Source organism: Etheostoma cragini, chromosome 6 (genome assembly GCF_013103735.1).
Source record: "Etheostoma cragini isolate CJK2018 chromosome 6, CSU_Ecrag_1.0, whole genome shotgun sequence".
Classification (NCBI taxonomy): Eukaryota; Metazoa; Chordata; class Actinopteri; order Perciformes; family Percidae; genus Etheostoma; species Etheostoma cragini.
This window is the reverse complement of record NC_048412.1, coordinates 20,180,107-20,195,597: the sequence shown is the minus strand read 5'-3', so window position 1 is coordinate 20,195,597 and position 15,491 is coordinate 20,180,107. Positions and strand designations below refer to the sequence as shown.

At 40.2% G+C, this 15,491-nt stretch overlaps 1 protein-coding gene across 1 annotated transcript in view; it reads right to left on the bottom strand.

Annotated features, from left to right (window-relative positions):
• Window positions 1-15,491, bottom strand: part of tmem145 (transmembrane protein 145) — a 39,207-nt gene that overhangs the window by 20,619 nt on the left and 3,097 nt on the right. Inside the window, exons 2-3 of the mRNA XM_034873602.1 lie at window positions 4,676-4,750; window positions 4,097-4,211 (exon numbers count right to left, since the gene is read on the bottom strand). Coding sequence (XP_034729493.1) covers window positions 4,097-4,211; window positions 4,676-4,750 — 190 coding nt within the window. The remainder of the gene's footprint in view (window positions 1-4,096; window positions 4,212-4,675; window positions 4,751-15,491) is intronic.

Sequence of the window (15,491 nt, the reverse complement as noted above, 5' to 3'; positions counted from 1 at the left end):
GTTCAGCTGTATGCATATTAATTAACAACAGAGCAGCAATGAAAGCATAAGAGACCGTTTTTCCAGTCTGGAATACAAGGTGTGTTTAATCAAAATTTAATTAAAATTGTAGCTTGCTATTGATGCTGCTGTAAGTGGAAATAAAATTGATGTTTTCTCATCTCTCCTGTGATGGATTTCTCCCTGCGTGTGCTGAATAATGGTAAGTGTGGAATAAAGGTCATTCTATTTGATTCTGGAAAACACCAAAATCGGTCTGGGAGCTGAGAAATTGTGTCCTGGTATTAGCTATGCTGGAAATATCAAAACATAATGCCACATCTGTGTGTTTGAAGAGGAATGTTTCTGTAATCTATCTACGTTTTGCCATTGCCGTTTCAGAATTTTATGAAACATCATGAAGTCGCAATAACACAACTTTGTCGAGCTGTCCGTTCCACTGAACTCAAACGAATGGTTGTCTGCTCTTTCTCCACTTTGAGGATGAGCAACTGGAACAGTGACAGGGGGTCAATCACTCACATGACAACCAAATAAACAAAAAGTGCGAGTACAGCATTTTCTCCTCAGGCAGAGTGACAAACGGGGATGTAACGAAAACCTTGACGGCTACGCTCCCATGGAAACTCACTCAGGTGGGCCCTGTGAAATATGACAGGTACTTAATTTAGAAAATGGCGATACGTGGCACTGAATTTAAAGTTGAATTTGATCATTTAACTACTTATCAGACCACAAATGACACAAGAAGTAGCTAGCAAGCAAGCAAGCAGACCCCCGTCTCAATCCCTGCCGCAAGGAGACCACTTTGCCGGGGGGAAAACGAGCGGCAGCGGATCTTCAGTTATCGGCTGTAGCAACTCAAATTAGCTAGCTCAGGGGAGTTGGAGTGGTCCAGGATCAGCAAACTTTCGATTAACCTTAACCTTTTCCAACCTACTAGTAGATAGTACTTAGAACACCTGATAACACTAATTACTCAGAAGCTCACCTCACTCTTACAACACAAAATAACATCAGATGCTATGTGCTCATGAATTAACACTGGGCTGGTTAAGCACAGCTTTAAAATAGGAGAGTGGCAGGTACAGTGCTCTGCTTACAGTAAATGGTTGCATTATACATTATTCATTGGTTGTGAAAGCAATTTAAGGTCAATTTTATAGACTGTATCACGTTATTTCTCATAGTAGCAGCTGGGTTTGGCGTATACAGGAGAATACAACACAGATTAAGGATTCATGCATGCTACTCCTATAGCTGAGGCCCATATTACATGAGACCATTCTCTCTAAAAGCCAAAGATCTCAGTTTTAAACCTTTGGGAATTATGGAATCACAGAGTGTTAAAATGTCACTGCAGAGACCATGGATGGAAGAATAAGTTTGTGAACCCACCAAATGTAGCGATTACTCTAAACGCATACTCTATTAAATAGCCTATGTGAAAAAATTGTTGGAGTAACAAAACAACAAAAACTGTGTCACTCTCTAAATACTTATGGACTTTACCATACATGGCAGTGTTACAGGTTTCCAAACCACATCTATCTGCAGGACATGTTTCTGCTATCATTTATTTTCTGAACTTCAGTTCAGGCAGAAGTCTCTGGTGTCTCACTTTGTCTTACACAAATATGGATTTTATCGTCCTTGATCACTGCATGTGTAATCAATAACATATCGTTGGCTTCTTTCTATTGAGCCACGGATTCAGCACAGAGTCAAGGGTCTGGATTTTTTCCTGCTTTATCCTGCAACACTGAAGATCAAGGAAGGCGTGCAGTATAGAGCATTCACCTCCGCCAGGGATGCTGTGGACTATGTGAGCCAGCTGCACCGCGTCCTACTGCCGCGCCGAGGAGAGCCAACACTTTGAATTCTATCACAGAGGGTGCCGTTGAGGAGGATCAGGACTGAAACAACTGCCTGATGAACATGGACCATTGGTTTGTCTTGTTCTCTTAATGTGTTTTGGTTTTATTGTGCTGTTGTCAGATAGGATCACAGAGATTGTGTTTCTGAATTCTATGTCAATCTAGCTTGATATGACCTCCTCTCCATAGATAAGCTAAACCACTGCTAGGCTAGAGTTTCCTCTCCAATGTGCTGTTCTGTGCTTTTTGTTTCTTATCTTTGTTGACGAGAAATGTGTTTATTTTGATGTTAATTTAGTGTGGATCCAACTATTGTTGCAACCAGGTATTTATGGGCTATTGTTCAATTTTTGCTTCCCTGTATCCTATCTTGATCACAGACCTACTTTGAGTGTAAGCCTCTCTGGGTATGTTTCCCCCACTCCTTCCATCCTTTTTGTGTCACTGTCATGTTTGTTCATGTTCTGTGTTTTACATGTTTTGTGTGTTGAGGGACTTAACTTTGGATGCACTATTGTTAAGATTTAATTAAATGAAAGGCAGTAGCAATGTCTACATGATATTTCATTTAGAACGCAGCTTTTTTTGATGATGGGTAATCTTTCACTTTTAGTGTGGAATTGTGACAGATTGGATGCTCCTAATGAACGAGCCAGCACTCTGGGCTTACTAAGAAAGAGAAATATTGACATTGCATTATTACAGGAGACACATTTGCTGCAGATCCTCCCGCAAAGGTTGCCCCCTTGAGTCCTGTATTATTTGTCATTTCTCCAGAGCCGCTGGCTCAAGCCATTTGCCGATCGATTATGGTGTCACCGATATATGTTCCTGGTACACAGCATCACCTCTCACTAGTTGCAGACATGTTTTTCTTTTTTTTAAGAGAACCTCTCTCAGTCTCTTCCTCACCTTCTATCTTTATGAGAGGAGTATGAAAGCTTATCAGGCTTTAAGGTGGTCAAAGTCTGCACTACTTTATTTAAATGACTCTGCCCGCAATTCAACCATCTCTGCTAGCGTCCCCATTGTTAAAGTGCCAATATTATGAAACAATCACTTTTTCTTGAATTTAGGGTGTTATTTTGTGTCTCAGGTGCATTCACACTCAAACAAACTTAGATTAACTATCCATGCTGTTCTGAGTGAGATACAGGTTTCTGAATGTCCTCTGCCCTCAGTCTCCGGGTGAGCTGTTTAAAATCTGCACGGCTTTCTACGTAACTAGCCGAGACGAGGTGGCAAACCGTAGCACATGCTAGCATGCTAGCTCGTTCTCAATGGCAAAACACTGCTGCAACACACCCACTAGTTCACCATAATCTACAAAAGAACTACTTACATGTCCCTGTTCTGCAGGTATTCCACAAGTGTGCCCTCGTTTAGAAGAAGTCTCCTAGCTAATCCTGCCTTGTACTGACCAAAGTTGGAGAAAGAGTTATCGCTTATGTGATCTTACCTAGCTACTGCATGTGTGACTCCCAACAAAGATAGTATGGAACTGAGATGTTTCACTCTGTAGCTAAAACAAGGGAGATGTCTCACTCTGTAGCTAAAACAGAGACACAAACACACAGGGGGGAAAGAGGATCTGCAGCAATGTGCAGTACAACAAAAATATAGTGTTTTTTAAAAATGACTGGCACACTTTTTCCCCATTATTCAATAATACAGCAATCCTGACTGGTGGGAGGTCGATAACAGCCCCTCAAGGGGAACAAAGGGGAGTTCTAAAAGACATTTTTGTTGAGTTTGGCTTGTTACTCTTCTCTGACTTACAAAATGTATTTAGTCTACTACATTCCTCTTTTTTCTTTTATCCTAAGTTAAGGTCGGTGCTTAAAGCATATGGTGTTCCCTGGCTGAGTCCTTTGCCCAACTGTGCAGCCTAAAACTGTGGTATGGTGACTAAGCTTTATCAGTTCTTGGCATTCCTACGTCCCAGTGAATTGTTTCTAAGTGTTTGTTAATGTTTATGTTTGTTGAAAAACAATCTTGTTTAGATCACTAATCAAAATAATATATTGTTGGCTGTGAGTGAAAAGCCTTTCAATATATAAGAAAGGCTGCTTTGTTTTATTCTGACTAGGGTGTAATCCTTTAGTTCAAGTTAAAATGTGAAAATTAACAACATCAGAGTCACAGCTTTTTCATTACATTAGTGACCAATTACTATTACTCCATACTAAAATGGAGCTGTATTTCTCTTTAATGATAACTTGTCAAAAGACAAAGCAGAGGGTCTGAGTGTCTCACCTTTTCATGCCTCTTGTACACAGCTGGCCACTGAGAACTGTCATCAAAGTAGAGCAATATGTTCTGACAGCAGCGAGACTGCACAGAGGAGAGAGAGGGCATAGATCACAGAGGAGGCAGCGAGATGGTTTGAGATTTATATGACATAAAATTGTTTTCAAAGGCTGCAGGCTACAACAGTAAACCAAGGTATGGGTAAAAGAAGACAGAGCGGAAGACCAAAACAGATGCAAATAGAAATAGAGTGTAGGAGAGCAAAAAGGATGAGGAGGGGAAAGAAAAAGAGGACGAGTCGGGTAAAGCAGGAAACGCCGGAGGAAGGAGAGAAGAGAAAGAGAGATGGCATCAGCTTAGGTGAGGCAAGAGGAAGTAAAGAAAAAAAAAGAAAAGTAAAACAATCATGTTGCCGGAAAAGAAAGTTGCCGGAAACCAGATTAAAAATAGAATAAAATAATGCGCGTGCACACGCACACGCACACGCACACACACACACACACACACCTCAATCATCTCTATATTATTCTTATAAGTAGGTGTCCTACCTTTGGGTAGCGGAACCGGAAGTCCAGACGTCCAAAGTCGGTTAGAAAGCAGAAACGAGTGAGGAAAACCCAGTCCTGGAGTCAAGAAACAGAACAGGAAAAGGTGAATTTAAAACAATTAACAGGCAACACAGAAAAAAACATTAAAAGTCTACAGCCACGCTAGCATGGCTGTAAGTGTAAATGTGCTGTATTTATATAGCGCTTTTCTAGTCTTAACGACTACTCAAAGCGCTTTTACATCATACAGGATACATTCACCATTCACACACATTCATACACTGTGGCTGAGGCTGCCGTACAAGGTGCCACCTGCTCATCAGATATATCAGATCATCAGCTATACACTCACACACATTCACACTTCCGATTGGTAGACAACCGCTCTACCACTGAGCCACAGCCGCAATGTAGTTGCTTGTCTAACTTCAAACTAATTCCTGTGTTTCCGCTTTAAGAATAAATGACACCTGTTGACCAGAGGCACAAAATGATAAAAAAGAGCAAAACATACAATCCAAGTAGTCAAAAATGAGATATTAAATTCCTAAGTACGGTATAGTTACTTTCCAACACTGATAAAATTTAATGATATTATGTGTAGCAGGCCTAAATTTCATCAATTCCCGACATGTTTATATCTGTCAGCTGCTCGAACACACTGCTGCCCTCACTGACGTAGGCCTACCGTCAGCTGTTGTGACACAGATTGTCCATACCGTCTCAGGTATTGGTTCTGACCACAGGAACACTGACGGGACAGTACCTTGCTTCAACGCAGCGTAATAACTCCTGAAAATACAATGTCCATCTCGCAAATTTATCAGTTTATCATCTTAACCATCAAATTCCAGCAATAGGAAATAACACGATCGCTGCCTTTTTTTTCTCTGCCAAAATTGCTTTGCCGTGAATTCATAAAGAAACAAACATTACTAAATGTCAGGGTAAAATGGGTTGTAACTCGCGTTACTGAGATTGTAACGGGTATAATATTACCAAAATGTATTAATGCGTTATATTACTGCTTTACAGCACAAAAGGGATACATACAGTAACTGGTGTTTTCTAATGCTAGAGCAGAACCTTTTCTTGAAAGAAAATAAAAGCTGGAGAGGACATTAATGAGGCAATAAAGAACAGAAATAGAGGAGAGAAGAAAGGTGAGTTGAAACAGAAGGGCAGAGTTTGAGAGAAGTTCAAAAAAAGGTGGAGGAAAGTAAAAAATGAGGCTTCGGTATAGAGAGAAAAGAAAAAAAGGAGAGGAGGGAGATGGTGCAAAGAGGGTAACCTTCTAGAGAGGGTTAACAGGGTGGGCATTAAGAGACTGCTGAGCACATTAACAAGGGAGAGAGTTGCAGAAGAAGAAAAAAACTATTCAGTCTTTATATTATTCAGCCATAAGCTTGGCAGCATGAGACCAGATAATAGTGCTGATGGTGTATTTCACAGTGCTTACATAAGGCACTGCAGCAGCATCGGCATGGCGGATCAGTCAGTGGTGGTATATATGCATGCACGCGAGGACACACACACACACACACACACACACACACACACACACACACACACACTGTAGATATGTGGATATGGATAATAGTGCTGAACATCGCACAGCACTATCATCCATATCACTTATAAGATGTTTACACACACTTTTCTTTATCTGGAGGACTGCCCGGTAAGAGTATGTCCTACTGAGGTAGCCAGAATAAATGAAGACTTTTGAACGAGAGTGACAAGAAAAAGTTATAGATGGTCTTGTGATGGCAAATTAGTACAACAAATCTAGAATTTTATTTAGACAAATGGCAATGGAGAGAGAGACCGAGGCTGGATCCAAATCTAAAACACTACAGATTTGTGGTAAATACCTTTTAATTAATAGGTTGCCCCATTTTGTTAACAAAATGATTTTTTGCCTAAAGCCTGTACATTTTACAAAAAGTTAATGATTAAATTATGGCTTCAACTGGGCTTGACAAAGTATCACTACACAGTATTGTTGGCACTACCAGGAATGAGTATCTTTTTCTTTGGTTTTCTATATTGATGCTAATGCATTAGTTTTGGTATCAATACCAGTATTGTTTAACAATACGTTTATAATATGTTAAATGAAATGTTAGAGAACTCTATATGTTTTTCTATAAAACTCATTTTAAATCAATTATTATACTAAGCTATTAATTGTTTTTAACAAACAAATGCCAACATTTTCCAGTTTCTCAAAGGTGTTTACGGTGTTTGCTGCTTTTCTTAGTGTCGTTTGTAGACTGAACATATTTTGGACCGTTGGTATGACAAAATAAAATATCAACTTGGGCTCTTGGAAAATACGATGGACAATGACAATGAGTCAGTTGATTCAGTAGGAAAATCCAGCAGAATAATCTATAATGAAAATATAATGAGTTGCAGCCCCATTGAAATAAGACATCCCAAACTTATACAGCAAATGCATTTTTGTATCAACATCAACAGCCATACAAGAACATTGCTTAAATAACATATAAATACCATTTGAAGAATACAAGTATGCACAAAATACTTTAGCAAAAGTGCATAAGCATTTAATTTTGTACAAACATTCAAAAGCTTGTCTCAGTAGGTTCAAAATTAGTTTTAATTTCCGGATTTAGAATGAATGAAAAAATATTTTTACTCAAGTGCCAACATCTAAATGTGCCAGCACACAAGTTACTGCAAAAGGCAGTACATTCTCTCTTTCTTTCTGCTGTAGAAGAGAAAATGCAATTAAAGTAAGCAGGACTGAGAAAAAAAAAGTAGCATAATGGGCTAACCTGACACTAGAGTTGAAGCCGCCTTTGACAAACATGCACCTGGGTGCCTGGATAACACACCTGACAGAGCGTGCGCCGGTTTGACTCCAACCTGTGGCCCTTTCCCTTTCAATGTCCTCAGCCAAACAAAAAGGCCTAAAATGCCCAAAAAGGAAATTTGCGAAAACTGGATGAAAATGCAACTGTTGTGATAATTGATTCAGTCATTTTCAAGTATTCTCTGGTTCCAGCTTCCAGAATGTAATAATTTGCTGCTTTTTCTTGTCCTTCACTAAATATCTTTGGGTTTGAGACTGCTGCTTGGACAAAAAGATGTCACATTGGGCTTTTGGAAATGGTGATGGGATTTTAATTTTGTTTTGACACTTTATAGACCAAACACTTAACAATTAATCAAGGAATAGATAGCAGATTTAAGCTATAGGATGTAGTGTCTGTCTACCCCATGAGGAAATGTAAGTAATGGCAACAAACTGTTGGGGCTTCCGCATGATAGTCTCACGCCAGTTTGGGAAATTGTCACGTTATTTAATCTATTGATTAATTTGTATACAGATGACGTTAATGTCGTTATTTTCATGTGTTGATTACCAATTTTAATGTAATGTTTTTCCAATGGAAAGCCTATTTCGTGGTAACAGCCCGATTAAGGTAGCAAGTAGTTTTGAAAAGCCCCAAATCCGTACAAGGGAGGCTGGTCGGGCTGGTGGACACAGAGGGATCGTGTCCCGCTTGGTGCAGTTCCTTTCCGTGTTATTCTCTTCCTAACCACAACCGTCACATTGTTGTCAGTGTGTCCCGCGTGTGATAGTTCCTTTCCCCATTAGTTTTTTTCCTAACAACAGGAGGATTAAAAAAACTTGATTGATGCTATTGCTTTTGCATCCTTATTAGCACGGAGAAAGATATTGTTTAAGTGGAAGTCACCATTTGCCCCTAAAGCTTCTTGATGGCTTAAAGACCTCATGATGTTCCTACCTGTGGAGAAGTTTCAAGTCTGTTTGGGGGCCCATGGTTAAGTACATTTCTAAGTTAAGGTCACTACAGGGAGAATGACATGTGCAGCATTGATTCCTCATAAGTATGTGTTAAATAATATCGATTGACATATAGTGCCACCGATTTGCATTGCTTGTTGCAGAGCTTTAACGATAAGAGAGGGATTTCCCTTTTTTATTCTATTTATTTACATTTCATCTGTATGTTCATGCATAAATATATACATACTGTATGTGTGTGTACATGTGGCCTACATATTCATCTAATGTGGGACTTGGGGTAGGGGTGAAACCCATATGTTTATTTCTGTGAAATGAATAAAAACATAAAAACATGGACTCAGAAGAGAAGAGGCCATTATCTGGGTTGGATTTTCTGCACTCCGAAAGTCGCTGCATGACACCAGTTTCTAAATGTAGCCATACAGAGTAATACAAAGTAAGTTTTGTGGCGTTATCAGTCTTATGTAGGTTTGTGTCAAATAATTTGGCAATGGTTTGAATGTAACGGACATTCAATATAAAAAAGTTACGCACTTAAACTTGAACCGGTACTCCAAATAATCATTAGATTATTTAGATCAGGAATTAACTTTTGATCTCTACCCAACCAGCAGAACTCACCATGCCCCATTATACTGTAATTACCTCTGTCCTGTGTTCTACCTACATAAACAAGCACAGTAATTTCTATGAAGAGAAAAAAAGTGCAACCAGAGCAGTGCAGCGTGGCTAGCCCTGCTGCCTTCATATATCACAGCAAACAAATCCGCAGCCATATTTCAGCCGCTGCCAGGCAGCTTCATCCCCCCCGAGCTTCTGGGTTATAATTCATGGCAAACTCCAAAAGTCACTGAAGCCTGAGACTCACTCCCACCTCGGCGTTGTCCCGGGTTACGCTTAAGGCTGTGACTATGACAACCGGGGCAGCAGAGGGGAGCACTGACCCAAAGATGAATCCCAGGAGACGAAAGAGGGGTGGTCTGGTTGGGATAGTGGGTGGTATCATTTAACTCCCTACAGCCTTAAACTGAAAGACCTCCTTGTTGGACACACACTTTCTACAGCATCTTATTGCCGTTTTGAAACCAACATGCATACCAACCCCCCCCCCCCCCCCCCCCCCCCCCCCCCCCCCCCCCCCCCTCCCCCCTGCCCGTCATTATCGTCATAGCAACAACAGCATGCCTTAGTTTGCAGCTGCTATACAAACATCAAAAGGCCAACCACTTTTATTTCGTCACCTCCTGTACACTTGGCCTTCAAATTTCCTACTCAAAAACACAGCAGTAGTATAACACAGCTTCGACTGAACAATGGTCTTCAAAGCATATAATTAGTTACACTTCCCTCTTGCTATACAGTACAATATGAGCCTGTTCCTTGAGCCACACATACACAATCCCAGTGGAGGTATAAGCTTGCTTGTGTGTGTGTGTGTGTGTGTGTGTGTGTGTGTGTGTTCCCTGCCCAAGTTGCTAAATGCACAGATGCCAACACATCCATTCCTGTGATCTCAGTATAATTGACCCAATGCTCCTGTCACTGAAGTCCAACTCTCCATTTTCCATCCAGTATTTTCTGAACCAACTTTCTGTAGAGTTAACAGCTGGTTAAAGAAACAACAGGAAGTTATTTAGTAGGGACTAGACATAGAACCAAATTAAAATAAAAAATATAAATCCCAAGTTTATTCTCGTCACAATTTTAAATAAAATACCAGAAGTCTAACTAATTAACCAGGAATTCAACCAACCAATCAGCAAAAAGCAAAGAATCTTTAACTGGTCATACAGTACTGTGATGAGAAAAGTGAGCTTTCATGAGAAAGGAAGGACCCAATGTATGATAGTTAGTTTGTTAGTTAGTTAGTTAGTTTAATTTTATGTCTGTTTCATGCCAAACATTTGGCCAATCCCATATGGCATTATGACTAAAAGTATGTGGACACCCAAAAACTAGACCCATATGTGATTGTAGTAACTGTGTTTTTTACATCAATATGCTGCTATAACAGCCTCCACACTTCAAGGAAGGCTTTCGAAAAGATTTTGGACCCTAGCCTGGCGGCAGGGATTTACTCATCTGGAGCGACAAAGGCATCAGTGAGGTCAGGCCCAGATGTGCGATGATAAATCCTGGCTCGCAGTCGGGGTTCCCGTTCATCCCAGACGTGTTTGATGGGGTTGAGCTCAGGGCTCTGTGCAGGCCACTCAAGAAATAGAAGTCAAAGAAACAATTTCTTTATGGACCTGGCTTTGTAAATGGAGGCATTGTCATGTTGAAACAGGAGTCTTCCACAAACTGTTGCCACAAACTTTGAAGCACAATAACGTCTAAAATATTAGTGTACGCATTATTAGCCTTTTTGCTCATTTTCAAGCACACATCTATTGGTTCCAGCTTCTCAAGGATTAAACATTGTGATCAGCATTTTACCTTATTGTCTGATATTATAGGTCATGCTATCAATGGAGAAAATTATCAACAAATTAATCAATGGTGAAAATAATGATTATGTTCAAGTCAGTGGCATGTTTATCTTAAAGAGAACTCTGCCAATTTAGTATTTAAGCAGGTTAAAAAAGACAGATCAAAATTTATGCAGCAAAACCAGATATATCATCTTTGTTATTCCACCCTTTATTCTCCTTGTCAAAACCTGGCACCTATTTTAGCCACAATTCAACTCAACCGCTGACAATTTCGTTAGAGGTTTGGGTGTCATATGCCAGCCTCAAGCAGAGATAAGGAGTGGACTACAAAGGTCTGCTTACTGGTAAGGTTTCTTTTTTTCATTTTCAATTGAGCCAATTTTTCAGATTTCTCATAGCTCCCTGTGAAGCCACAAAAGGCTTTGTACAACTTTTTTTCCACATTTGCAGTAGACCTGTAAACAGACTTTGTTTTGAAAATCAATGGACTTGGCAGAGCACTGAGTCTAACAAGGCATCAACAAGCATGACACTCAGATAGCTGTTAGCACAATTCACCACCAGGATCTAACTATTCCACCACTATTCCAACTAAATTAGAGGAGAGTTAGCCCAATGTTAGTGTGAATGTGAGTGTGTGTGTGTGTGTGTGAGAGAGAGACAGAGAGTCAGTGGAGAGCAGTTAAGAAACTAAGCCCTGAAGAACAGTGGATGAGATGTCTACCTTAATCCCCTTTTAGTCTTCTTATTTCCCCATGGCCACTGCATTGTGATGCAGAATCACTCAGCCACCTCCCCAAGTTGTGTGCGTGCTTGCGCATGTGTTTGTGTAGACACACATACACCCCATTATTCAACTGCTTTGCCTTGATGCAGTATCCGGTCAATGTCTCCGTCATATTCTCTCAGTCTCTCTTTCTTCCCTCACAGTTTTTTGTCCTTTCATCTCAGTAGCTTTCTGTATTTTTCTCTTTCTCTCCAGATCCCTGTTTGCTCGCTAAGCCTCATTAACAATTAATTACCAATCAGCTAGTCAAGTCACCCCTGGACCGCTGGGCTTCTCAATGATTCATTAGTCAGGGTTACACAACACTGCATCACATAAACACTCACGCACCAACACACACACAAACACACCCATACTCTGTTCCTCTTTGGATGCAAACTCTGTAGAAATACAAACAAATACACATTAAAGCAAGCATATGGACCTATTATTAACTCCATCTCATGCACGCACCTGCACAGTGCCTGTATCTAATCACAATGTCCTCATCAAAAAGAGATGCAGAAGAACTGATTGAGTTGGAAATTCTACACATATAGGGCTCCCAAAACATACTGAAATTTCAGCTAGAAGGATTTTTTTCTGGACATGCAAAGTTGTTTGCAGAAAATCAAGAACTTATAACGGGCATATTTATAGACAAGACATGGCATTATTTTAAATGAGAAATTGCATCCTAGGCCTCTCTACTTAATCATTCAATCTCATTAAGTCCAGAAATCCTGGTGAAATTTCAAAAATGCTGCTTTATCAACCCCAACATCCATCAGTGGTTTTTCCTCAGGCTATGAGTTGTTGATTTTAGGATGGAGCAAGGCCCAGCGTACTAAGACACGCTGATGAATATATGGCCGCTACAATTTTTAATTTGAAAAAGAACTTTGAAGGGCATCTTTTCACTTTCGTTAATTTTAAAAAGACAAGTTTAAAGACCTTTCTGGTCAACTGTGGAAACAAAAGACATTTAACTTCTCTACAGCCACGCTTTTTACAGAGTAAGAATTCAATGTGATCCTCTATATCCCCAACATCAATTCTCAAAAGAATGTAGAAAACTGCAGATGAATAATTGATTATTTTTAATGAGTTGCACATAAAAAAAATAGTATTTTGTAGAATTTTAAATGTTAGTTTTATACTTAAAAGCATCTCTGTGTGCCCTGGTAGCACACCTGGTTGAGCGTGTGCCCTTTGTCCTATGGCTTAGTCCTTGCCGCAGCAACCTGAGTTTGATTTCGACCAATGGCCTTCTGCTGCTGTCATCCCTATCTCTCCCACTTTCCTGTATTTGCTGTCCTAACCTGTTAAGGCAAAAAAGCCCCAAAAATAATCTTAAATAAAAAAATAAAAATCCCCACAACATTAACATTGAGTTTAAGGGTTACTACGTATATTTAGTAGAGTATTCTACTTAGCTGTAGTTAATCAAGCCAAATAACAAAAAGGAAACCCGTGTCTGTTGCCTGGTTAATAGTCTCACTTTGCTAGATCTACCTCTAGCTGCTAAGGAGGGTCTAGCCAAGTCCACACAGCATTCCGGGATGGGATAAAAATGTGCTGTGGTTTAGTGACATTTCTTTCTTTAAAGTGCCCATATTATGCTCATTTTCAGGTTTGTAACTGTATTTTGATGTTGTACCATAATAGGTTTACATGGTTTAATTTTCCAAAAACAGCATATTTTTTTTGTACTGCACATTGCTGTAGATCCTGTTTTCACCCTGTGTGTTTAGATCTCTGTTTCAGCTACAGAGTGAGACATCTCATTTCTATAGGATCTTTGTTGGGAGTTGCACATGTGCAGTAGCTAGGTAAGATCACATCAGCTAGATAACTCTTTCTCCAACTTTGGTCAGTACAAGGCAGGATTGGTAGGAAAACTTCTTCTAAACAAGGGTGCACTTGTGGAATACCTGCAGAACAGGAACATGTTAGTAGTTCTTTGTAGATTATGGTGAACTAGTGTGTGTTGAAGCAGTGTTTTGCCATTGAGAACAAGCTAGCATGCTAGCGCTAGTATGCTACTGTTAGCCACCTCGTCTCGGCTAGTTACGTACAAAGCCTTGGTTATTTTGAACAGCTCACCCGGAAACTGAAGGCAGAGGACATTCAGAAACCTGTATCTTACTCAAAACAGTATGGATGTTTGTTTTTCCAAGTTTGTATGTGTGTGGAAGCACCAGAGACACAAACTAACACCCCAATCCCAGAAAACAGTGATTTTTTCATAATACGGGCACTTTAAACCAATCAAAATCGTCATCCTATGCTGCAAAAACGCCTCGGGAAGGAACTTGTTTTGGTGGAACATGTACATTCAAAAGTTGATTTAGTCGTGCAACAGAAAACTCTGATTGGACAGATAGTCTAGCTAGCTGTCTGGATTTACCCTGCAGAGATCTGAGAAGCAGTTAACCATAGTCCTCATAAATCCACCTGAGTTTAGAATTCCAACACAGAGGAAGTGTTACTCCCAATTTTAACCGGGTGCGGAACGGCTGCGGATCTGCTCCGGAACGGCGGTGGAGTCATTAGGTTTCCTTTAAACTCTATGTGTGAATTTTCACTGACTACGGAGCAGCTTTGTTCCGACTCCGTCCCAGCTCCAGCGATCTACAGAGCTTCTATTTTTGCGGGACACCAGAGAGCACCACAGCAATTCAGCATACAGTAGATAGTGCAGGACAGGAAGTCAAGCACAGAACAAAATAAAACATCCGGTTAATTTTGAAAATAAAATAGGCCGTGCTCACGGAGGGTCATATTTCCCTGCACTACACCTTGAAAACACAGCACAGAGTTGTTTTCTCTCTACTCCTCTGGATGGAAACAAACTGTTGTTGGTTTTATTCTACATGAGATCTCGTGGGTCCTCGTAACTTCAGCTCAGTCATGGCTCCAGCCGTTCCGCGGCAAATCTGGAAGTGATGGTTATTGACGGACGACGAAGCACAGAGCCGACACGCAGCGGAGCCGATACGCAGCCGGTGGAAATCAGGTGTTAGGTAATCCGGTCAAAAAAAAGGACATACGTCGAAATTTCCAACAGGAATAGGGCAGTCCCAAAGTGGAAGGTCCTGGCCATGGTCTACCTGGTTAATAAACTCATTACATGCTGGTGTCTTTCATACTTGGACTATGTGTGGGCTTAGCATTTCTAAAGCTCACTAGCCAAGTTTAGTTGGAAGTTCCTTTTTCCCTGATTAACTGGTTTAAAAAGAAGAAATCTTGACAACCTCAAGAGCATTAATCAACATTTTTAGATGGTTATATTTATGTAGGAACTACAAACAATTTTGATTATGCTTGCCTTTGACTTAATGAATACTATGAAGACCATAAGAACAGGCATGTAGTTTAAATTTTTGAAAATAATCACAATTTAAATTATTAGTCAGAAAAATTGCATAAATTTACATATTTTCCCAAAATGGTTCTGCCTTATTGGAAACTGAGGTTTGACACCTGTAAGAGCAAGTGTGTCCTGTAAAAATGTAACTGAGTAACATCTCAGCCCAACCATAGCCGGACAAAGACTTTTTGTAGAAGTTCAACTTTTCCCTATGGAAACAGGGGAAACAGGCTGCTGATGAAGAGTGCAAGGTTTTTATTCCTTTTCCACATTTGTCCCAGCTGGATTCAATGCTAACCTTCCTCTGACCTTAAAGCTACTACGGCCTCTCAAAAGGGACATTTAATCTGTGCCTCCACATACCATGAGCCACCAAAACTAATTGTACACATCGACCAGCTCAAATAAAGCAGTTGACCAGTCAGCTGCAGTGATGCCTT